The 26,366-nt window shown below is 44.7% G+C and overlaps 1 protein-coding gene across 1 annotated transcript in view; it reads left to right on the forward strand.

The window, feature by feature from the left end:
- Positions 1-26,366, forward strand: part of LOC145352943 (single-minded homolog 2-like) — a 104,368-nt gene that overhangs the window by 49,994 nt on the left and 28,008 nt on the right. Inside the window, exons 5-8 of the mRNA XM_080203251.1 lie at positions 5,985-6,070; positions 15,174-15,373; positions 17,405-17,511; positions 18,851-18,998. Of these exons, the coding sequence (XP_080059377.1) occupies positions 5,985-6,070; positions 15,174-15,373; positions 17,405-17,511; positions 18,851-18,998 (541 nt within the window). The remainder of the gene's footprint in view (positions 1-5,984; positions 6,071-15,173; positions 15,374-17,404; positions 17,512-18,850; positions 18,999-26,366) is intronic.

Consider the following 26,366-nt stretch of genomic DNA (forward strand, 5'->3'; position numbering starts at 1 on the left):
CCCTCTCACCTTAAACCTATGCCCTCCAGTCTTAGACTACCCTACATTTGAGAAAAGATATTGACTATCTAGCTGATCAATGCCCCTCATTATTTTACAGACCTCTATAAGATTACCCCCGAGTCTCCAATGCTCCAGGGAAAAAAGTCCCAGTCTATCCAGCCTCTCCGTATAACTCAAATCGTCAAGTCCTGATAGCATCCTGGTAAATCTAAGAGTGGAAAAATAATTCATTGTATATTTACAAGCTGGCACCATGTGTGCAATGCAGAATATAGATGGACAACATTTTTATATGAGCCAAGTGACAAGACCACAAGTTATTTGGGTAAGGAGCTGTTGTATGAAATCATACAGAGTCACATGGAGTTTATCTGATAGAAACAGGCCTTCCAGTTCTATTGAACTTTATGTTCCAAGCTTTCACCCACCCAATTTCATCTGTCTTTAATACCATATCTGGTTAGCACTGTCGCCTCACAGGGCAACAGGTTCGATTCCCACATGGGGTCATTGTCTGCGTGGAGGTTGCATGTTCTTCCCATGCCTGCATGGTTTTTTTTCCAGTTTCCTCCCACATCCAAAGATGTGCGGGTTAGATGAACCGACCATGCTAAATTCTCCCTCAGTGCACCCAAACAGGCTCCGGAGTGTGGCGACTAGGGGATTTTCACAGCAACTTCATTGCAGTGTTAATGTAAGCCTACTTGTGACTAATAAATAAACTTTACCCTTCGATTCCTTTCCTCCTTGTGCACTTATTTAGTTTCCCCTTGAAATCATTGATCCTATTTGCCTCAAATTATGTAGAAGCTAGCTTGGTCTTGTCTATTTCCTCTTTATGTCATGTCAACATTCACCCTACTTCAAAATTTTAAAAATCCCATTATAGAAGCAACCTTTGACAAAAAATGTAAGCGAGAATCTGTGCGACAGAATTTAAAAAAATCCACTTATCATTTCACTGACCTTGCAAAGTTTATTTCTCGAAGTTATACTTTATTCATAAAATTTGTAAATACATTACATGACCATTCAAAGTTGACATTACACAAATGTAAAACAAATTAATGTATGTTTCTCACTATATTTACAATCACAGTCAAAGTTGATAATGTTCATTACATGTAGCTGAGGGGTTCTTCATTGTTTCCATCCCTTCAGTTCAGTATGAATGAAGAGCCTTAGACAGTGCCCTTTCCCCATTGCACTTCTGTAGCTGATACCCCAAGCTTTAGTTCATCATTCAGCGCATAGTCCTGGTCCTGAAGTGTGCCAGCCTGCAACACTCTGTGGAGGTCAACTTAGCACACTGGAAGACCAAAGTCCTGGGCTAGCCAAAATGCACTTTTCATTGAGTTGATGGCCCTCACCCTCAGATGACGTTTGTGCATTCCTGGCAACAGCCCATGGAGCACAGAGACCTGCATTACAGATCTGCTTGTGAGAATAGAATTGAACAGAAGAGAATAGAATCCCTATAGTGCAGAAGGAGACCACTTGGCCCTTCCAGCCTGCACCGACAACAATCCCACCCAGGCCCTATACTTGTAACCCTCTGTATTTATCCTGCTCATCCCCCTGATACTAAGAGGCAATTTAGCGTGGCCAATCAACACAACCTGCAAATCTTTGGACTGTGGGAGGAAAATGGAGCACCCAGAGGAAACACACGCAGACACAGGGAGAACGTGCAAACACCACTCAGACAGTGACCCGAGGCCAGAATTGAAGCTGGTGCTGTGAGGCTGCAGTGCTAACCACTGTGCCACCATGCTGCCCCAGAGAAACCGTAGGAAAAATCATTCATCAGAAAACTCCAACCTCGCCTGCAACTGGGATTCTCTGATGCTGCTGCAGTGAATGGAGTTCTGGCTGATGGCTGTACTCTTCCTTCTCACTGGCAGTAGGGCAGGCAAGCAAGATCAGAGAACCCACACAATGCATCCTTTTTTCCACAGCTTCTTTGCAAAGGCACGTTTCGGAAGGAGATGGACATCTGTGTCATCTCCATCACAGCTGTTCAATGGTAATATGAAGACTTTGGGAGACTCCAAGTCTGCGGGAAGGATCTAATGGGTAGGGAGGGAGCGCACCACCTGCAGGACCATAAAAGTAGCAGCAAAATTTTGGTGTATACCTTCCACATTTATATGTCATTGGCTTAGCGAGCGACAGCACTGTCCACTCTTACAGTCAAAGGCTTCATTCCTGATTGCCAACGTGCTTGGAGTGGGAAGCAATTGGAGAGTGACATTTGGAAGCAGGTCTTCTGAACCGGTCAGAGGAAAAGAAATATCAGCTAGGGAACCCTTTCCACTAACTTCGGTGAAGAATGCAATTCCTCAGATTTCAGGAATGGCAGGATTTTTGTCTTCCTGTTTCAATAGCCACTGATCTTCTGACATAACGAATAATCTCTCAGTTGAGCTAATTGGATTGCTGTCAGTGTTGATAAACTGCAACTCCAATACAAACTGGGAGAGAAGGGGGAGCCAACTACAACTAGCTCTTATCTCTGTGCAATTCAAAACTCTTCAAATGTTACCTCTTTCAGAAGTCTCTCTGCTTAGGCTGTCATTGTTCAATGGAACTTGATAGTGTAAGCCAGGTTGACCTGGGTGTACTAATGACAACAGTAAATAAAAACCCCTTCTAAGTTCACTACACTTGCAGACACATTTGTGCTACACATGTAACATAGGAACATAGAGAAAGGCACAGGGTAGCCATTTGGCCCTTCAAGTCTGCTTCACCATCCAACATGATCATGACTGATCCTCTCTCTCAACACCATACTCCTGTGTTCTTCCCATACCCTGATAGCTTTAGCGTCTAGAAATCTATCTATTTCCTTCTTAAATACATTCAGTGACTTGACCTCCACAGCCTTCAATGGTAGAGAATTTAGTAGGGTCACCACTCTCTGAATGAAACGATTTCACCTCATGTCAATCCATGGTGGCACAATGGTTCATACTGCTACCTCACTGCGCCAGGGACCCAGTTTCGAATCCTGGCTTGGGTCACTGTCTGTACGGATTCTGCACATTCTGCCAATGTCTGCGTGAATTTCCTCGGATGCTCCAGTTTCCTCCCACAGTCCAAAAGACTGTGCCGGTTAGGTGCATTGACCATGCTGCATTCTCCCTCAGTGTACCTGAACAGATGTTGGATTGTGGCAACTCAGGAATTTTCACAGTAACTTCATTGCAGCGTTAATGTAAGCCTACTTGTGACACTAATAAATAAACTTTAAGCTAAATGGCCTAATCCATTTCCTGAGACTGTGACCCCCATGTTCTAGAAACACCCACCCCACTTCCCCCCACTAGAGGAAACCACATTCCTGCATCCAATTTGTCCAGTCCTATCAGAATTTTAAACGTTTCAGCAAGATTCCCTCTCATTCCAGTAAATCCAGACCCCGTCAACCCAATCTCTCCTAATACAACAATCCTGCCATCCCAGGATCAGTCTGGTGAACCTTCGCTGCGCTCCCTCTGTGACAAGTACATCCTTTCTCAGAAAAAGAGACCAGATGTATTGGCTTGTCAAGCATTTCATCAGCCTATGATATACTGGAGCCACTGCTATTGCCATAATATTATCTTGATTTTATTTCAGTGAAAGCAACACAAACAGGACACAATTCGGATTCCATGCCTATTGGGACTTTTGATTTTCTTGCCATATTTATGATTGCTGAGGCATGAAATGTATGCAACAAGGGCACTATAAACTATCATCAGTGTCAAAGTTGTTTCCAAACAGAAGACTGTATATATGCTGACAATCACCTGATGCCATTTTGTAGCAGTGATCTTGTTCCCAATCAACTGTTTGGCTGGAATTTTACTGCCCTGTCCACTATGGGAATCAGAGCGGGCGAGGGGCAGACAATGGGCAGGGCCGTTGACCTTGGGTGGGATTTGACGGTTTCAGGACAAGTGAGGCCATAAAATCCCACCCATAGTGTTAATAGCTCAGTCACACTAAATCCAGTTTTATGTTTATTTACTAGTGTCCCATGTAGGTTCACATTCACACTACAGTGAAAGTTTATGTGAAAATCCCCTAGTTGTCACACACCAGTGCCTGTTCGGGTACACTGAGGGAGAATTTATCATGGCCAATGCACCTAACCTGCACATCTGGAAGGAAACCAGAGAACCCAGAGGAAACCCACACAGACATATAGAGAATGTGCAAACTCCACACAGAGTGACCCAAGCCAAGAATCGAACCTGGGTCTCTGGCGCTGTGAAGCAGCAGTGCTAACCACTGTGCCATCATGCTGTCCACACAGCTGAAATCCAGCACTTTGGGAATAGACCCAACCCCAAAGCAGATAAATAAAATGGACAATATCAGGATTGATAATTGCCTGCATAAATGTTCTTTATTTGGCAGGATATTCAAAATCCCCAATCTCAGTAACATTTTTCTGGAACGTGAAAGGATTAATTTGGTCTGAATTGCAGGGGAGTTGGGATAGAGATGGAATTCTTTAGCCTCTCCACAGCGTTTTTCATGGTGGTGGGAGTCAGTGAATCAGTTAATTTGAAACTCTTGAAAGGGAGTTTAAAAATGTATTCTGATTTTATAGTAAATAGGATTAGAAATAAATTAGAAATTAAAACAGAAACTCTTGGAAATACTTAGCAAGACAGAAAGCACCAGATCACTGGATCATTATCAGATTGACCAAGGGATATAGAGCACCCATCAATTTCATCATTGCCAAATTGATACATTTTGCATTTTTGTTTTGTGTTTTGTTACAGCAAAATAGCATTTATGATGACAATATTTATTTTTTAATCTGCTTCACAGTCTTTGTAAGTAGCGCTCATGGAATTCTTCCAAATTGTGTCAGCGATTATTTTCATCTTACCCATCCTTTTTTTCAATTCTTACAAATAAAATCATTGCATTAAAATATTTAAAATATATAAACATTATTCACAAAAATCATTCTTATCCATAAACTTACCTCCAAAAACTTCCACCAAGATGCACTTCATCAGACATTTGAAAATTATTAAGCCAGGGTCTGATCTTTACCACTTAATTTGCCCTTTGTCTCCCCTTTCATGACTTCAAAATAAAATTATAATTGCCCATGTGCATTAGTTTTATTTCCTAGCTTTTACTAGGGGAGAAAAAGGCCTAGTGGTATTACTCAGCTGATGTTCTGGGGACCCAGGTTCGAGTCCCACCATGGCAGATGATGGAATTTGAACTCAACAAAAAAAATTAAGAGTCTACTGATGACCATGAAACCATCATCGATTGTTCCAAAAACCCATCTGGTTCACTAATGTCCTTTAGGGAAGAAAATCTGCTGTCCTTACCTGGTCTGGCCTACATGTGACTCCAGAGCCACAGCAATGTGGTTGACTCTCAACTACCCTCGGGCAACTAGGGATGGGCAATAAACGCTGACCAGCCAGCGATGCCCATGTCCAGGAATGAATAAAAAAACCCATCTCCAGCGTACAATAAGTGCCTGCCCTTCACTACAATAGATGCCCACTCTCTTGCCCCCTAACATGAATTCCTAAATTTTCCAGCTACATTCTGTTTGATTTGATCCTAAAGTTTTAATTTGAACATATATAATCTATTCATAGATATGCTGGATACCAAATCTTAGTGACCTTTACAATATTGAACAATATATCCAAGTGTTAGTCCTGGAATATAATCCCGCTGCAACAGGATCCTGTATATCTCATATGGTAAGCTACATATTTGAAGAAAAGAAAAGCCCATCAGCCCTTCTCAAGACAACAAAGGATGGGTAATAAATCTGGCCATCTGTCACATCCCAAAAACAAATAATAAATATTTTATTGAAAAACACTTTGTTTTTTTTACTGGGTTACAATAATCCTGAACGTCTTGATATAATAACATAGTGTGATTTATGAGGATATCAAAGTTCCAGCGTAATAGTGTGGTTTGTGGTTCCTTTTCAGAATATGAAATTGAGCGCTCCTTCTTTCTACGCATGAAATGTGTTCTGGCCAAAAGAAACGCAGGTTTGACTTGTGGTGGTTACAAGGTAAGAAAATCGAAATAATCATTGAAATAAGTGCACACAAATGCTGGCATCAAGCATGTATGGGATAATTGAGATGACTTTATAACTCTCTTGTGCTGAAACATTAGTGGCGGGGGAGTGGCGGCAAACATTATTTCAGGAATAGACAAGACATCTTTATTTAATGTCTCAAGATTCTACAACAACAGTCAACTTGGTATCTCTGGAATCATAGAAATCATTGCATCTCTACATCATTACAGCCCAATGACTCTGAACTGATTCAGCAACTTTAATTGACCACACGTGTTTAATTTTCCCACCTTTCCTCAGTCAGTAACATCAATCACATAGGATCCTACAGTGCAGAAAGAGGCCATTTGGCCCATCAAGTCTGCACCAACCACAATCCTATCCCCATAATCCCATGCATTTACCCTAGCTAGTCCCCTTGACACTAAAGGGCAATTTAGCATGGCCAATCCACCTAACCCACACATCTTTGGACTATGGAGGAAACCGGAGCCCCTGTTGGAAACCCATGCATCTCGATATTGAAGTCAGGAAGCCTGGCTTTTCCACATCATCCTTCTTAATATTGGTTCCTCATATTATGTTGATCTTTCTCTACACACTAGCTATGACTACATTCTGCACCCTCTCCCTTTTTCTCTATGTACGGTATGCTTAGTCTATAGCACAAGAAACAATATTTCCCACTCAATACGAATGCACATGACAATAATAAATCAAATCAAATCAAAATCATCCTATGTCAATGCAAGTTAATGGCAAACAGCAACACAGTGGGCGATATTTTCCTGGAAATCGGTAAAGGTTGATGGCAGTTGAGGAAAAGCTGTGTTGAAATCATTCACCGCAATGGTGATTTTCTCCACCATATGGTGCAATGCTTTGATAAAAACTTCGAGGAGCAGGTCCCTGGCCTCTGATTCACCCGCAATGCCAGTAACTTAGAAACATGAGGAGTGGGGTGCCATTTTTAAAAATCACCCCAGCCCACAGCAACAAACTAGTCAATCCTTGAACCCTCCTAATACCCCAATGGGTATCCCCTAGGCTCTGCCCAGGCAGTTCCAGAACAGTACCTGGGCATGAAACTCTCCCCCTGAGCACTGCACTCACCTGAGTTTTTCTGGGAAGTCTGTTGGGAGGTAGATGCCTTTGGAAATTAGTTGTGCTTCATGCCATTCTACAGTCATGCCAGCATGGATGGATGTTTTGACTGGTGTGCAAGGCACGGTGGCACAGCGGTTAGGACTGCTGCCTCATAGCGCCAGGGACCTGGGTTCGATCCCCGGCTAGGGTCACTGTGTGGAGCTTGCAGGTTCTCCCCGTGTCTATGTGTGTTTCCTCCGGGTGCTCCGGTTTCCAGTTAATATGCTAATTTATTAGAATGAGATTCCCAAAGTTTAACCTCACTGACCTGTGAAGGGGACAATTGCATCACTCGTTCACACTGACGTAAAATGCACTTCTCATGATATTTTCTGCTCCCATCTCCAAACATGCCTGATGTGATCTGAATGGAAAATCCCACTCATATCAATTCTCTCATATCAAAACATTCCCTTAGTGGTTTGCTTTCCTAAATCCAGTCCAAGAATTTCAAATTAAAACTTTTAAGTAGAGCGTCCACTCCACTTTTGACTGGAAATCCAGTCCAGATTTTCAGGATTCCTTTGTCCTGACTGTCGTACAAATTGTTCATAATTGCTTTACTTCTCAATTCCCAGACTGTATGAAAATGGCTTCAGATGTTTGATTTACCTCTGTAGTCTGCTGTCCCACTTTAAATCTGATTGTTGCAATTGTCTATTTAATTTGAGTACTTGGCACACCATAACATACAGGTCTATGGGCCAAGTGCTGGCAAGTGGGATTAGGTGGACAGGTCAGGGCATTTCGTGCAATGATGCAAACTTGATGGGCCGAAGGGCCACTTCTGCACTGTAGTATTCTGTGATTCTGTGATTCTGTGAACTGAATACTTTGGAAACTTTTCCTTGATTTCTGTGGAACAATATTTTTGTCTCTGTTAGAATCATGAAAGAGGCCCTTTGGCCCATCATGTCCATGCTGGCCATCAGGCACCTATTATAATTCCATTTTCCAGCACTTAGCCCATTGTCTTAAATGCTTTCTGTCTACCCCAATTCCCTGGTTATCTGGATTATAACTTGTCCCTTAGGAAGCCTATGTCTTTGTAACTCCCTTGTCCTGTCCAGCTTCTCCTGGAAGGGTTGAAAGATATTCACTCCCCAGTGTCCTGCCTCCAAATGCAATATATCCAGCTAAAACTTAGATGTGTTTCCACCCTTTAGTAAGCTTCCAGCTGCTAAGCAGCACTTGCATGCTTCTACTAGCCCATAAATTCTTCACGCTGTAACTCTCTCTAAGCAGAATAGAAGTACAATTGGAATTAAAACCAGCCCCCACACATGCAAACACCTTTATCCTGCATGAACCTAACTATAGGTTTTATCCTTCCAAACACAGAAACATTTAATTGAATCCACTTAAAACTATATTTTCTTTCTAATGTTTAGCAATACAAATATAAAACTCTTAAAACTATCTTTGTTTTCTTAATACCTGGGACTTGTGCACTGTGAATGTAACCTGCCACTCATCAGTACAGGCCTTAATATTGTCCAGGTCTTGCAGCATGCCAATGTGGACAGTGTCAGTGTCTGAGGAGTTGCAAATGGTGTTGAACATTGTGCAAACATCAGTGAACATCTCCACTTGAGGATGGCATGGAATCACAGTGGTTAGTACTGCTGCCTTACAAAGCCGGGGACCCAGGTTCATTTCCTGGCTTGGGTCACTGCCTGTGCAGAGTCTGCACGTTCTCCCTGTGTCTGTGTGGGTTTCCTCCAGTGCTCTGGTTTTCTCTCACAGCCTGAAAGACATGCTGGTTAGATGGATTAGCCATGCTAAATTCTCCCTCAGTGTACCTAAACAGGGGCCAGAGTGTGGCGACTAGGGGATTTTCACAACAACTTCATTGCAGAGTTAATGTAAGTCTACTTGTGACACTAATAAATAAATAAACTTTATGATGGAGGAAAGGTCATTGATGGAGCAGCTGAAGATGGTTGGGCCTAGGACACTACCATGAGGAACTCCTGCAATAATGTCTTGGAGTTGAGATGATTTACTTCCAACCGCCAAAACCATCTTCCTTTGTGCCAAGTAGGACTCTGACCAGCGCAGGGTTCTCCCCCCCAATTCTCATTGACTCCCTAAGGCTCCTTGATGCCACATTCAGTCAAATTCTGCCTTGATATCCAGGGCAGTCACTCTCACCTCACATCTAGAATTCAACTCTTTTGTCCACGTTTGAACCAAGGCTACAATAAAGTCAGAATCCAAGTGACCCCAGCAGAATCTAAACCGAGCAGGTCACTGCTAACCTAGATCTGTTAGATCTGTTCTAAGTCTATCCCATTTAGCAAGGTGACAGTGTCACACAGCACTGCAGAGAGTATCCTCAATGTGAAGGCAGGACATTGTCTCCATAAGGACTGTGCGGTGGTCATTCTTACCTTTACTGATTTGAATTGAATTGAATTAATTTATTATTGTCATGTGTTTTGGGATACAGTGAAAGGTATTGGCCAGGATTCTCCCAAAAAAATTCTAAGTGCCAAAATCACATAAAAACCGGAGTAACTTCCACAGCTTTTCTCAGCAGGATTTTCAAAATGAATCTCCCACACTCAATGCATCACAAAGTGCACTAGTGAGATTCCTAATGAGAGTCAGGCTGGCTATTCCTGCTGGAAAGGCCCTGCAGCATTGTGCTGAGCAGGCCACTGCGTATGTGCCAATCTGTCAGAGCAGGGGTCAGTGCATATGCAGTAGTCCCACATTGCCGGCTTCCCGATCACTGGCCAGCTCGATTGCTGGCCGGCACAGCAATTCCCCATTGCTGGCCATGGGAACTCTCACTAAATGGCCCCCCAATAGGCCTCGCACCCTCCCTCTGGCCCCACCCCCTTGGCACTTCCAATTTCTGGTGGGCATTGCCATTTTGCCTCTTGGGCAGTGCCAGGGGCCAGGCTGGCAATGCCCAGGGGGCAATCCCTTACCCTTGACCTCCTGGGGAGCTTCCCTGACCCCTTTTCCCTCGAGGGGTGTCGGCCACCTGTTCTCTGTTAGTAGGGAGCTGCTGTAAACCCCACTGGCTTGAACCATTCCTGAAGGGGAGAGGCTAGTGGGTCCAGAGACTTCAGTCCCAGGCCCGCTAATGAGATTAAAATAAAGATTTCAATATCCAAATCAGCTTTGCACTGATTACTAGTCGTGCTCCCACTCGGAAGCCCGCTAAATTGCCTTCGCTGATGTCTCCCAAACCATTGCACTACTAGAGTAGTGCAGTGGGCTGGGAGAATTGTCCCCATTTCTTCTTGTGACCTATACAGGCAAAGCATACTGTTTGTAGAGTACAAAGGAGAGTAGGAAAGAAGAGGATGCAGAATATAATGTTACAGTTACCGATAGGATAAAGGGAAAGATTAGCTTAATATGTGATAGGACAATTCAAAAGTCTGATGGCAGCTGTTCTTGAGTCACTTGGTATGTGTTTTCAGACTTCTGTATCTTTTCCCCAATAGAAGAGAGAATGTCCAGGGTATGTCGGGTCCTTGATTATGCTGAATGTTTTCCTGGTATGGGGGCAGAGGGGCAGACAGGAAAGTTGATGGGGTATTTTTAATTGAACGCTGAAATTTGTAAACTGGAGTGAGATGACCACAGTGCAGAAAGGATACTTCCTCTATCGTTTTACTGACATTGAGAGAGAGATTATTGTCATCGCACCAGTTCACCAGATTCTTTATCTCTTTCCTGTAGTCCGTCTCATCATTGTTTGAGATCCGACACACTATGGTGGTGTTATCAACAAAATGTAGTTGGAGGGGAATTTGGTATCTGCCAATTGTCACTGCTGTGACATATCTGTTTGTAAAAAATGAATCATAATACTTCTACATGATACAATGAATAACAAACAGTGGATTTTCAATAACAAATGATATATGTGATATAATTGTGTTTTGTTGTTTATAATTTATATCCACCTTTCGGGATGGAATTCAACTAGGCGACATACAAACATATTAATTAAAAACAGAAGTAGGCCAATCAGCCTCACGAGCCTGTTCTACCTTCAATAAGATTGTGGCTGATCCGGTTGTAACCTCTCATCTAATTCCCACCTAAACCTCCCCTTGTCCCAAATAAAACTTTTCGCCCCCTGGATTATCAAGAATCTATCAACCTCTGTCTTTAAAATGGGATGTAAACAGGCAAAGGGGTATTATCACCAAAGGTTAAGATTATCTGTTTTGCCTCTTACTGGACTGGTTTTCACTGTGGGCTGCATGTTAACTATTTCTACATTTATCATACAAATTTCTGCTGCAGTCTGTGATGAGTAACTGCACCACGCAAAGCACAGCTGTGAGATCAGGTTATGCTGTTACCTGTACCTAGCTTTATTGCACTGTGCCCAGTATTGCAAAGCTGTGCGTCTGTGTTTCTATCTCTGTGGCAACTTCATGTTTATGACCATACGCGCACACACACACATACATGTGTACACACACCCCACACACAATATGCACACATGCACCACACACAACACACACCACACTTAGACATATACACGCACAGACCACACATGTACACCCACACACCACACACAAACAAACTCACACATGCACACATCACACACGCAGATGCGCACACACAAACAAACGCACTCGCACTCACACACACACACACACACACGCGTGTGCGTGCGCGCGCGCGCAATTTCCCAATTTCCAAAGAAGGTCACTGAATGCCAATCAATAACTGGTGTTCTGATTAATTCATTAGTTCCCTAGACCAGTTGTTTCCAACTAGCATGCCATGGCACACTGATGTGCCGTGAAGACCTTCCAAGTGTGCCACAAAGGAAGATTCAAAATGATCCAAAATTTATGCAATTAAACTAAAATGGAACTACATCTTCAGCTGTGTGGTCAGTCTCTCCAAGACCCATCGAACCTCCTGTGACTGCGCCGGCTGGAAAAGAGACACACATGCTTAGTATAAATTTTTTATGTTGGCCAGACCCATGCTCATTGATCAATGGGACTTTGAGCTGAAGACAAAAGTCCCAGGCGCTGGCACAAAAATTAAAAAAGAGCACAAAATCCCTTGGAGAAGCAAGAGAGACAGAGTGAGACAAAAAAACACACAGGAGAGAGGACAGGGAGAAGTTACGAATAAGGGAAGGCAAAGACGATAGGAGATGTGCCTCAAAAACCATTTATAGTATTATAATGACTTCAATCAGGCCATTGAGGGGGGCCTATTGGAGTATGAACTCCCTGATTAAAGGTCCAATTGATGGGCCAATCAAGGAGTCTTTGCCTTGTACTTAACAGGAGTGTCAGTTCCTCTGACACCCCCAGAGATAGACATCCAACTACCAGCACTCCATGTACTGCTGTTAGAGTTTGTAAATAAAGGGATTTTGGTGAAGGGGCTTCTGCTTCCGAAGACCTATTATCAGCATAGAGGTGTGCCATGACATATAAAAGTTTGGAAATCACTGCCATCCTAGACAAGAGCTATTACTACCAATTGTAGTATGACTACCAACGCCTGAGCTGAATTGTTTAATTCAGCAAATGCCAGAGCTTGTCCTTTTGTGTGACCTGGTTCCACTATCCTCAGAGCAACAACTAACAGAAGCAATAGGGAGCTTGGATAGTTTCCCTTCTAAGTAGAATTAAATGAAAGTTCAAACAAATACATTAGAGTATTGTTGGCTGAAGGGAGCCTATCGGACATCTTCAACAGTTTTTATGCCACATCATCCACTATTTGCTTCGACTTCCTGCCACAATGGATATTTTATATCGGAGAGGATTATTCTCTTTTCCTGAATTTATTTTTGAGTCACTGGATTTTCCAATGTCTGCATTCCAGACTGGAAAGTGGAATCCTGAGAAATTAAGTGAGCCCAGATATCTGACTTACAGGGAAGTGATTCCAGCATTATTCCAGAAGCTTTTCCTCGACAACATGCTAACCTCGAGATCCCATCAGAACACAATAAACAAACCAACAGGAGAAAACTGAGAGATAACCAAGAGGAGCTAGAAAAGTTATTCTGCAGCAAAATGGATAAAAACAGAAAGGAGAAAATATACAAACTGGAGAAGCAATTCTTATGGCGATGTTGCTGAAAAAGTGTGAACCCAGAAGCCACAGAGGAGCAAGACAGGGGTGGAGTCAGGATTGTGCAAGTCATAAAATTGGTTGAATTGTCTTAGAAGTAAGAAAAAGTCTAAGCGATTGGCTAAAATTTGGGTTTGCTAAAAAATCCCTGCACAAAAGAGGTTGCAACGTAGCATTCAGTGGCATACAGATGAGTATAATACAGAGGTGCAAGGGAGAAAGTCATTGAGCCATGAAGCCTATTCTGACTATAAATCGTTTTGTGCATAACCACTGTGACTGCACAATGTAATTAATGCTGCATGGAGCTCCTGATTTTGAAAGATGAGTTAAGACTCTTTATAAATGCAAGTGTGTTATCTCAGTCAAAGCAACCCATCTTCTGCAAAGAATTTCTGCAAGCTTCCTTCTGTTCTCCAGAATGTCTACTTAACATTTTGCTCGACATTATTGATTCTTCTTGGACTGGTGTCCTTGGCATGACATTCATCTGATCACAATAGCTCACGAATCATCATTCCATAGGCAACATTCAGTCATCTGCCAAACAACATTCAATTGCATTCCAAATCAAGCATTTTTCAAGGCCAAAGTCAATAATTAGACAGAAAATGATGTTAATCCATTTTCCTCAATTTGTAATAATTTTATTATCATTTGTTCCTAATTTCGACGTGGATCAAAATGAGGGATTTCATTGTTAGCGGTGAGGTATGTTGGGGAGGTGGGGGTGCGGGGGCAACATTTTTCATTAATATCAGTATGAATACCATGGGTTACATATCTGTATTTTTAGTATCTCTGTATCTCTCTGCTACAGATCATTGTAAATTCAAATGGTGAACCAAAATTTCCTGCCAAAGACAAGGCTGGCAATCACAGTTGTGAATGTACATTGTGTTCTTTCCATACTGAACCATATTGGCACAAAAAATGCAGTTCAGCACCTGGACTGCTCTTATTTTGGCAGTTTTCTGTTACTAAATGGCATCACAGGGAGACAGGGTGGTGAAAAAAGGAGTTTAACACACTGGCCTTCGTCAGTCAGGGCATTGAGTATAGGAGTTAGGACATTATGTTACAGTTCAATAAGTAATTGGTGAGGCCGCACTTGAGGCTCATATACTTGGAGTATTGTGTACAGTTTTGGTCGCCCTGTTATAGGAAAGACATTGATAAACTTGAAGGGGTACAAAGAAGATTTACGAGGATGTTGCCAGGATGAATGAGCCTGAGTTATAGGGAGAGGCTAGCGAGGTGAGGACTTCATTCCTTGGAATGTAGGGGAATGAGGGGTGACCTTATTAAGGTGTATAAAATCATGAGGGGCATAGATAGAGTGAACACAAATAGTGTTTTTCTCTGGGAAGAAGAATTGAAAACTAGAGGGCATAGGTTTAAGGTGAGAGGGGAAAGATTTTAAAAGGACCTGAAGGGCAACATCTTCATGTAGAGGGTGGTATATACATGGAATGAGTTGCCAGAGGAGTTGGTTGAGGCAGATACAGTAACAACGTTTAAAAAGTATTTGGATAAGTACATGGTTGGGAAAGGATTAGAAAGATATTGGCCAAACACAGGCAATTGGGATTAGCTAGGAGGGCTTCATGCTCAGCATGGATCAGTTGGGCCAAAGGACTTGTTTTCACGATGTATTGCTTTATGAGTCTATGATTCTAAATATCTTGTGAGACAAATGAGTTTGAAAGTAACTGCACAACTGAGCATATTTTAATAAAGCTCCCCCCTTATCAACTTTGTGCGAAACAGTTCAATTTAACTTACCAATTTACTCTTCTGTACATCTATCTTGATAATGTTTCCCCCCCAATAAATCAACTCAAATCTCCCTTCTCTGCAGGTAATCCATTGCAGTGGGTATTTGAAAATCCGACAGTATGTGTTTGACGTTGCTGTCTATGATGGCTGTTACCAGATTGTGGGACTAGTGGCAGTGGGACATTCATTGCCACCCAGCGCTATCACTGAGATCAAACTTCACAGCAACATGTTCATGTTCAGAGCCAGCCTAGATCTCAAACTCATATTCTTGGACTCAAGGTAAGAACTATAACTGGCCGAATGTTTTAAAAGCAACAGGTTGTTACAAAAATTGAGATTTTTATAGGTTAAAATTGCCAGGGCTCAGGTGTCAAGGTAGTCTCGACTTCACTAAATCCCCAATTTCAAATGTATTCTTGAGTTTTTTTTACTGTGAAAATCCCCTAGCTGCTACACTCCGGCACCTTTCGGGTACACTGTGGGAGAATTTAGCATGGCCAATGCAGCTAACCAGCGCATCATTTGGGCTGTGGGAGGAAACCAGAGCACCCAGATCACACACCAGAGGGGAAATCACCTGTCCACCTTCATGGCTCCAGGGACGTGGGGTCAATTCCTGGCTTGGTCAGTGTCTGTGTGGAGTTTGCACATTCTCCTTGTGTCTGCGTGGGTTTCCTCCGGGTGCTCTGGTTTCCTCCCACAGTTCATAGATGTGCGGGTTAGGTTGATTGGCTATGCTAAATTGCCCCCTAGTGTCCTGAGATGCTTAGGCCAGAGGGATTAGCGGGTAAAATATGTGGGGATGTGGGGGTAGGTCCTGGGTGGGATTGTGGTTGGTGCAGACTCAATGAGCCGAAGGGCCTCTTTCTGCACTGTAGGATTCTATGATTCTATGATTGTTATCTGGCTCCTAGTTGAAGAATGGCATTGTCAGAGACCAGGGGAGCCTCAGCTGAAGGAGACTAAAATGAGGAGGAAAATTAGTAGATTGGAAGGGCTTTATAGCCTCCAAAAGAAACATAACAACATAATCCATTGCTTAAATCTGTCTAGTACTATTAGCCTGAGTTTTGCCAGACCACAGCTAGGCCTTTCAATGATCACCTGTTTGCAGCGGTTCTCAACAAGCTCATTCTTCAAAGACCATTGTTAATTGTACAAAACTCTACTTTTGGATGTTCAGACATCAACATAACGAATGGAGGTGCAGCAGGCAGCCTATTTTCAATGTTTCTATATTTTGTAGTAATATAATATTGTCTGTAGCCAGATCAATTGGATGCAGTTGGATAGAGGATAAAGGACTGAGGATATATTATGATGCTGGATGTCTTAAAAATTACACTCTTGTTTGGTCACATTGGACTGCTTCTGTGCAAAATGTTTCTGTATGTCTATGTCTACAATAATCACCTCCTGTCATGTTGAAGTGCTTGCTTATTAATGATGGTATTTATAGGAGTCTGTGAATTCCCTTACAATGCACCTACTCTGCGTCACCAGAGATAAGTTCTGAGGTTGTTCCTTATTACCTCAATTTTTATCCATTTGTACTTTGTGATATTTTACACATACTGCATCTAGCACAGCTCCTGGTCCCAAAATCTCAGGCCCCAACAACCCTCCTTAGTTCCTGACCTTTCCCTTCATTCTTTCAAATGCTCTGATTTTGTGATCTTTGCCTTCTCTGTTCTGCCCTAATGAAAAGATCACAAGTTTACAGTGTCCCTCACCATAAACAAAATCTCTCACCCTTGGTTTTCTATTTTAATCTCTTTTGCATCATGATTTTGACATCCTTCAGAAAGTTATACACCAACAGTATTCCTGAGAAACCAAATGATTTCAATTTGTTTGACAATGCATTTCTTCCGTCAACCCACTTTCTCTGTGCGTAAAGCCTTGGATTCCATTTGCTTCGTTTGATCTGAATAGTTTATGTTTTATTTTGTTGAAGGGGGAGGCAATAGCATAGTGGTATTGTCACTGGGCTAATAGTCCAGAAACCTAGCGTAATGCTCTGGAGACCTGGGTTCAAATCCCACCATAGCAAATGGTGAAATTTGAATTCAAAGATATGGAATTAAGAGTTTTATTGATGACCATGAAACCATGATTGTTGTTAAAAACCCAACTGGTTCACTGAAGGAAATCTGTTGTCCTTACATGGTTTGGCCTTCATGTGACCCATAGCAATGTTGTTGAATCTTAAATAGCCTTAAGGATGGGCAATAAATGCTGACCCAGACAGCAACACCCACATTTCATGAACAAATTAGCTCACAATGTTTTAACAAATCTCTGTTATAGGGTTGCAGAGTTAACAGGATACGAACCTCAGGACCTGATAGAGAGGACTCTGTACCATCATGTACATGGGTGTGATGTTTTCCATTTAAGATACGCACATCACCTCTGTGAGTAATGAGCTGCTTACCTGAAATCCAGAACACTTTGTACAGATCAAATTATTGTACACTGCATATGAGCTAAACTGCCTCACTGATTTTAATCTAATTTATGCTTCTAGATTTATAACTTAATGGGATGACATTTTCAGGTTAACAACTGTAGATTACCATACAATAGTCCTGCGGTAATTATAAGATAGCTGTTCATTTTCCACATTATCACTCATTGATACCAAAGGTATGTGGCTAAAGTTGGACATAACACTGTTTGTTGCCATAAAGGAATGATGTCTAAACAAGATAATTATCACTTCCACAATCGTAGGAGAATAGAAAGAATTATAGCTATAGAATTCCTACAGTGCAGAAGAAGGCATTCAGCTCATCAAGCCTGTACCAACTCTTTGACAGAGCATCCCACCCAGGCTCTATTCCCATAAACCCAGGTATTTACCCTGCTAATCATCTGGAGGATTACACGTGGAGGAAATGAGTTTAATAACATCTTTCCTACAATAAGGTGATCCAAACTGAACACAACACTCCAGGTGCAGCTTCTCCAACATCATGTACAATTGCATCATAACTTTTCAACTTCTGTACTCAATGCCCTGATTGAAGAAGGCCAGCATGCCAGCTTCTTCACTGCTCTATCTACCTGTGACTCCACCTTCAGAGAACCATGCACATGAATACCAAACTCTCTCTGTTCCATGATACTCCCTAAGGTCCTACCATTCACGTGAAAGTCCTACCTTGATATGACTTCAAAATGCAACATCTCACACATAACTATATTGAACTCCATTTACCATTTCTCGGCCCACGTCCCCAGCTGATCAAGATCCTGCTGCAATTTTTGATAACCTTCCTCACCATCTACAATACCACCTATTGATGAGATAAGAGTCAGGAAATAGTTCTCAGGTATCAGGTATTTTAAAAGCCTGAGGTTAATAGGAGAGATAATATAATTAATTTAAAGATTCTTACAATTTTGAGTTCTTGTAAATAACTGCATATGGACAAAAGATAAAGAATTTAAAAGCAAGATATAAAGATTCCTAGGAGAAAGCAGAACAGTATCAAATAGGGGTAATTCCTTTAGTTCAGAAGATTAGCATGACTGTTAAAGTAATGGCAGAAGAATGTTTTATGATCAGATGAAGCACATATTAGCTAATACTGCTAAGAGTAATTTCTAGTTTACAATGTTCCAAGTTCCCCGTCATATTTACCAAAATTTTATACAACTTGAGGAAATGTTGCAAAATGTTTCAATATTCATCTGAAATGATGCTGGAAAAAATACTAAATAATTTTTTTTGTTTCATTATTATGGAAGTGCTGGTCAAAGGACAAGTCACAACGAAGTACTACAGGCTGTTGTCAAAGCACGGAGGCTGGGTGTGGGTTCAGAGCTATGCCACCATTGTGCACAATAGTCGTTCATCCAGACCTCACTGCATTGTGAGCGTCAATTATGTCCTCACGTAAGTATGTGCATGCAGTGTGTTGTCTGTACAAAATCTGTAATAGTGTTTAAAAGAAATAATACGTGTATGAAAATCCAGAACTTGAAAAGAACAAAAACAGAGAAGAACAAAGAAAATTACAGCACAGGAACAGGCCCTTCGGCCCCTCCAAGCCTGCACTGACCATGCTGCCCGACTGAACTAAAACCCTCTACTCTTCCAGGGACTATACCCCTCTATTCCCATCCTATTCATGTATTTGACAAGATGTCCCTTAAAAGTCACTATCGTATCCAAGGCAAATCAGACTCACTCAATCCATGAATCCCTGTATGATTATTCAGTTACAAAGTCCCTTGTTACCTGTCTGTTGATCATTCAGTTTAAAAAAAATGACTTGCCACAAATACCAACTGCTGTTGTTGCTGAACATTTTTAGAACTCTTAATCCCACTTCTCAAAAGATGCTGACAGTGTATCATAATTAGTGGCCAGACTGCATTATTTTTGGAAAATTCGCTCAGCCTATCTTAAAACATCAGTTAATAAATAAATAGAATGGGGATAGGTAGAGTGACTTGCACTGAAAACCATCTGTGTTTAAAAAAAAGTTTACTTATTAGTCACAAGTAAGACTTACATTAACACTGCAATAAAGTTACTGTGAAATTCCCCTAGTTGCCTGTTTGAGTCAATGCACCTAACCAGCATGTCTTTCAGAATGTGGGAGAAACCAGAGAAAACCCACACAGATACGGGGAGAATGTGCAAACTCCACAGAGACAGTGACCTAAGCCAAGAATTGGACCCTGGTCCCTAGGGCTGTGAAACAGTGGTGCTAACCACTGTGTCACTGTACCACCTTAAAAGAATGAAAATTCTGAAGTACTGGGATGGTGGCATTTTGGTCAGCACTGCTGCCTCACAGCCCCAGGAACCTAGGTTTGACTCCAGACTTGGATGACTGAGTGGAGTCATGGAGTGATGTGCAGCATTGAGCGATTCAATAAGACAGCCTGTGATATCAGGATCATACAGCTGATTCATACCTGCATACTGATGTGGTAACATCAGGGCTCCAAACCACTGCACTGGAAATGTAAAAACACTCCAAATATTCCTGATGTTATGGTAAAGCCATGGAATTATAATCCTTAAAAACAGCAATAAAAATTCTAGAACTATATGGAATTAAAATTAAATGGAGATGGTTTTCCAGGAAAGTGAAAAAGTGAACACGTGTGGCAGTTTCAGGGTACACATTTTTTGGAGGAAGCTGCGGAAGTCTTGTTGGAATTGTTTTATACTTTTCCCTTCATTCCCACTAACCAATAGTCATTAGATCAACTTCAAGGTGATTAAAATATCTTCCAAAAAATGGTTACTCACATGAAAGCAAAGATTACATCAGACACTACATTTCATTGGCTGTAAAGTGCTTTACAATGTCCTGAGGTTGTTAAAGATGCTACATGGATGTTAGTTATTTCTTTCTGTCAGTGAGAGTAGCATTGTACACACGGGTTGGCTGCAATCCCAGACAAAGTTTAGTGACCTCATCAGAAATGGCAAGACAAGAGCTGAAATATAACTCCATAATTATTCAGTGCAATAACTATTATTGCCATGAACTGATTACTTCTACCAACATACATTACAACTTATAACTAGTTTTCACAGTTGCCTATCCAGCAGCACTTTTCATCCCATGTGCCACTTCCTTTTGCCAGCATATCTATGTACTCCCCACACCACTCCATGCAGATATCACTACCCCCTCCCCCATTCAGACACCCTTCCTCCCCATACAGACATTGATGGGCCCTCCTCCTCATTCAGATATTGCTGCCCCCTCCCCATACAGATATCACTGCCCCCTCCCCATACAGATAGCACTGCCCCCTCCCCATACAGATAGCACTGCCCCCTCCCCATACAGATAGCACTGCCCCCTCCCCATACAGATAGCACTGCCCCCTCCCCATACAGATAGCACTGCCCCCTCCCCACACTGACATTGCTGCTCCCTCACCATACAAATATCGCTTCCCCCCATACAGACATCGCTGCCCCTTTCCCCATATAGACATTGCTGCCCCTCTCCCATACAGATATCACTCCCCCACCATACAGACATTGTTGCCCCCCTCCCCATACAGACATTGCACCCCCTATACAGACATCACTGTCCCCCCTCCCTATACAGACATTGCTGTCTCTCCCCCGTACAGACATTGCATCCCTGTATACAGACATCGCTGCCCCCTCCCCATACAGACATTGCTGTTCCTCCACCCAACAGACATCACACCCCTCCATACAGACATCACCATCCCCCCTCCCCATACAGACATTGCTGCCCCTCTCCCATACAAACAAACATCGCTCCCCTTCATACAGACATCACCCCCCACCATAAAGCCATCAGACCCCCTCCATACAGACATCGCTATCACCACTCCCCATACAGATATTTCTACCCTCCTCCCCATACAGACATTGTTGGCCCCCTCCCAATACTGACATCACTCCCCCCTCCCCATACAGACATCGCCACCCCCCCATACAGACATCGCTCCCCCCATTACAGACATCGCTGCCCCTCCCTCATACAGACATCGTGGCCCTCCCCCCCCAAACCCACATAGACATGGCTGCCCACCCACCCCATGCCCGCACAGATCCAGATAATGTGGACACCCCATCCTCCGTCCCTTGAATATACTGACCTCATTGCTGCCCTGCAGAGAACTAGTTCTGCTGACATGGACAACTCCAACTTGCAAGCACTCCCTCTCTTGAATGGGAGCCCTGAGTATAGCACCCCACACCCCAGACACAGCAGCTTATCGATTATAAGCCCTGAATATTGCATTCTCCATGGACACAGCATCTTACTGAGGCTCACTGAACCCTGACGGATGAATGACACTCAACTGAAAGCAGCCTTCAAAATTTCTCACGAGGATTTGTTGCCAATGGGCCCTGGACTGGCCACACTCACTGCACCTGCACTCCCCTAATAAGCTAGAGCTGTATAGAAGCTGCAGGAATGGACACGCAGCCAGTCACACCATGAAAATGTCTTTGAGGAAAGCAGCACCAAGATTTGGTGAGGCTGACCAGGAACGCTTGCAAGATGCCATGGAGGAGAGCGTGATCATCTCTTCCCCAGCCAGGGCCCCAACCCAGAGATGCAGCTGCCACGGCATTGTGGGAGGAGGTGGCAGATGCGGTGAATGCCAGGAGCCTGACACTGCGCTCTGGCCGGCAGCATCACAAAAAATCTGTATGACCTTCTTCGATTTGCAAGGGTGAGTGAGTATCCCACTTGGAACCAGCACATGTTTGGCACGGATCTCCAACCCAGCGCAGACACCTGAAGGGCATGCAATGAGTGACCCTTCCCCCAGGAACAGAATCTAACCCCTTCTCCTCATCCCTCAATGAGCACCCTTCAGTGGTGACCGCTTTCCCCGAAACTGCCAGTGCAACGCTCGAGACACAGGCACGCATTGCACACCTTGCACTTCAATATATTAATGCTTCCAATCAGCTTATGTTCCCACAGGGGAAAAGCATACATAACAAGCGGGAAACTGCACAGGTTGGTGGTGGTGTGTCTGACCTGCAGCAGCTGACCAGCGTTGAAGAGCGTGCCATGGAGCTGGCAGGGGGTGATGGGGCATCCAGAATGGTGATGGACAGCCAGGTCTGCGTACAGCATGCAAGAGAGCATAAGCATAGTCCTCAACCTAGGTCCTCCTCGAAGAAAGTGTGATGCTGTATAGAAGGTTTTGCTTCCCCTCCCTAATGTGTATACTTTATTGCAGCTCTGGACCCAGAGAAATCCAGCCCTTTGGGTGTTGGCCCCGGCCCCTGCTGCACTGGAGCAAACAGGCAAAACCCCCTGGATGACCCCTTGGAGGGAGACTCCAAGGACAGCACCACTGAAGTGGCACCAGCATCTACCACACAACTCACCAACACAGAGACGGTCACCATGGTGGGTACTGTTAGTGTTGAGGCTCCTGGTGAGCACATCACAGCTGCTGATGCACAAAGGGTGGAGGCAGGGACATCCCGAGGGTTCGGGCACACGGAGGTCTGCTGGAGGCCAGGATTCATCTTTTCCCAGGCCATCTGCTGGGCCTTGGGGTATGTTCATCCCAAGGCTGGTAAAGATCCATCAGGAAACCCGGGGAGTTGTGGAAGGTCTGTCAGCAACCAGGCTGCGACTGCAAGGGGAGTCCAATAGAGTGCTGTTGCAGGAGGTGTTGCCGACACGGTGTGCAAACCAGGCCAACACTGCAAGGGTGGCAATCGCAGTGGAAAGTCTGGCTCAGGGGTCTGTCCTCATGGCTGACAGGCTCCAGGCTATCCTGGAGACACTACGGGCCATGAGCGAGTGTGCTTCTGGCATTAAGGAGGCACGGTGTTCCATAGATGTCGGGAGTATGTGATGGACACTGCTGGCCGTGGCTGGGACCCCCGCTGGTATTCTGGAGACACAGCAGACTGTGACTGTGAGCCTTGACAATTTAACCCAGGATCACAGGGCTACTGCTGAGGGGCTCCACAGCCTGGCTCACTCACAGAATACTGTAGTGGAGGGGCTCCAGAGTTTGGCCCAATCTCAAAGGGCCGGGGCTGCGAGATCACAGATCAAGGGGCAGACACATCTAGGCCTCCAGGACTGGCGGAGCCAAGAGACACTGGAACTTCTGGAGTTCAGTCCAGCTACCCTGGCGTCCCATGGAATGTCCCCGGGGCCTCTAGGCTTGAGCCACGCCGGAGCCTGGGAGATCCTTCTTTCATCACACCGGGACATCTCATGACCAGCGAGATAAACAGGATGGCACCAAAACAGTGCCATCTGCATGCCAGCCAGGGCCCTCCAAGTCCCAGCCACTCAGGGGATATCTGCCAAGGGCATCACAGGCCACAGGATGTGCATCACAGCTGGACACTCCCACCTCCGATGTGCATCCTGGGGTAGAACCTAGAAAAAGCAGTAGACAGCACAAAGTTAGAAAGTTGTAGTTCACTAAGAGGGCAGCGGTAAACTTTTATTTGCAACTCACAGCTGTGACGAATGTGCCTCTGATTCTGCTCCTCCACAGAGCTGAGTGGTCCTCATTCCCGTGCATTGAAGTGCTGTCTGTTGAGCCTCGCAGACTCAGCCATGTTTCAGAGCGCCTCCCTTACCTACCCCAACATCCAGCAGACCCTTGGTGCACATATGCCCACCCACCCCACTGGCCAAAAAACATGTGTCCCCAACCCTTACAGCTACATGGGCCAGGGTGGCAGCGTGCATTCGGAGTACAGGTAGGAGTCAGACATGAGTGGCACCAGAGGTAGGATCCCAGTGTGCACAACAACAAGTCGTCATCATCCTCCAGCCTTCAACCAAGACTCACAACCATTGCCAGCCCAGCCACATTAACAGGTTTGGATGTTTCTGGGGGATAGGATGGTGGGATGAGAGAGGCTGGGGAAGGGTGATGTGGTGGTCTCAGGGCCCAGGTCGGTTTGGAGGGGGAATCGCAGCTGCACTTGCTCCTGGGGTGTGGTGGTTGCAGTCCCCTCCCTGCACAGCACCAGCTCAGTGAAGCCGGCTGCAATCAAGGTGTCCCTCACTGTCCTTCCCCGCTAGACACCTGCCATTGCTGCACGCCTATTTCCTCCAGCTTGTCATATGGTGGGACCTCGCCCCCTCACTGCTCCTCCTCCTCCTTCTCTTTCTCCTCTTCCTCCTACTCTAGCTGGTCTCCCCGTTGCTGGCCAATGTTGTGCACAGCACAGCAAACGATGATGATGTGAGAAGCATGCACAGGGTCATACTGGTCAGCCCCCCCAGAGGGGGTTCCAAGCAGTGGAACTGCATCTTAAGCACGCTCTACAAAGGACCGGGTGATTGCATGGGCCTAGTTGTAGCGGGCCTCCACCTCGGTCTCGGGCTTCCACATAGGCGTCATCAGCCATGGCTTTAGCGGGTATTCTTTGTCACCCAGTAGCCACCCCGGGAGTCTGGGCTGGTCTTCGAAGAGCCCAGGGATATCCGACTACCTGAGGACAAAGCTGTCATGAACACTCCCTGGATGGCGTGCATCAACCTGTATGAGCCGCTTGAGATGGTCACATACAATCTGCACATTGACGGAGTGGAACCCCTTCCTGTTGACAAATTGCTGTGTTCCTGCATATGGGAACCGCAAGGCAACGTGTCCCATTCACTGCTCCCTGCACATTGGGAATCCCAGCAATGCCAGCAAAGCCAAGAGCCTGGGCGTCTTCCTAATCAAAATTAATGTGGTGCCCTGCCCGGGCAGACAGGGCATCTGTGACTTGCTGCACACATTGCGTACGGTGGCCTGGAAGGTCCCAACCAGGTCACCACTGGGTGGGAAATGAGCCGGAAGTGAAAAAATTCCAGGCAGCCATCATGTCCACAGGGAGAGGGTAGTCACCCCTCACCTGAGGTACCAGGTGAGCAAGCACCGAACAAAGGTGCTGCACCATCCTCTTCGAGAGTCGGAGCTGGCGACGGCACATCTCCTCCTCAAATGAATTGCGGGGCGTATACCTCCTTGCCTTCAGCACCCTCCGCCTTCTCTGCACCCTCTCGGGAGACTGCTCACCCATCTCCTGGCCCTCAGTGGCAGCCCCCTGCCCTCCTTCCTGAGGGTCTGGTACTGGCTGCTCCTGTGGTGGTCTCTCCATGCCCACCACCCCCTGAGCCACCGCCTCCTCCTCCTCCTCTGCTGTCACTAACATGGCCAGCTCCAGATAGAACAAACCGAGATCCATCTGCACAATGGGGTTTGGAAAGAGTATAGAATGATGGATTATTCTCATTGGCTGCAAAGACCCAGCACCTCCCCAATCCCTCACTTGGGCCAGTACCCCCACTATTGGGTGTTGACAACACCACACAATCCATGGTGCCATGCATTATCCGATTTGGATTGTGTGAGGTTCCCATCATGACAAATGCTGGCACAGATTATGCAGGTCAATTTCTAGCCATGGGCAATTTTCATCCTTGAGCCATTGCTATGTGTGCAACTGCAGCACCTGTTGCGGGTATGTGTTACTGGTCCACGTCACAGGGCAGAGACAGACTGCAAAGCAGCACCAGATGTGTGCCCTGTAACAGCAGATTCCATGCAGTCCATATCTGAACCTCTGCACCCCGGCCTGGAGTAGCTGCTTCATCTGGTTAGGCCTCAGTCAGCACAAATTACACTCCTCCCTTATCCCAGAACACCAGCACTCAGTGAAGTCCCTGCCCACACCCCTTGCCAAGACAATGACACTGCACAGTGCCCTGGAGGGGGAGGCTGAGCAGGACTCCTTGAGGGTGCCTCCCGCACTGCCCTG

Source organism: Carcharhinus amblyrhynchos, chromosome 15 (assembly GCF_965287045.1).
Source record: "Carcharhinus amblyrhynchos chromosome 15, sCarAmb.v2.hapA, whole genome shotgun sequence".
Classification (NCBI taxonomy): domain Eukaryota; kingdom Metazoa; phylum Chordata; class Chondrichthyes; order Carcharhiniformes; family Carcharhinidae; genus Carcharhinus; species Carcharhinus amblyrhynchos.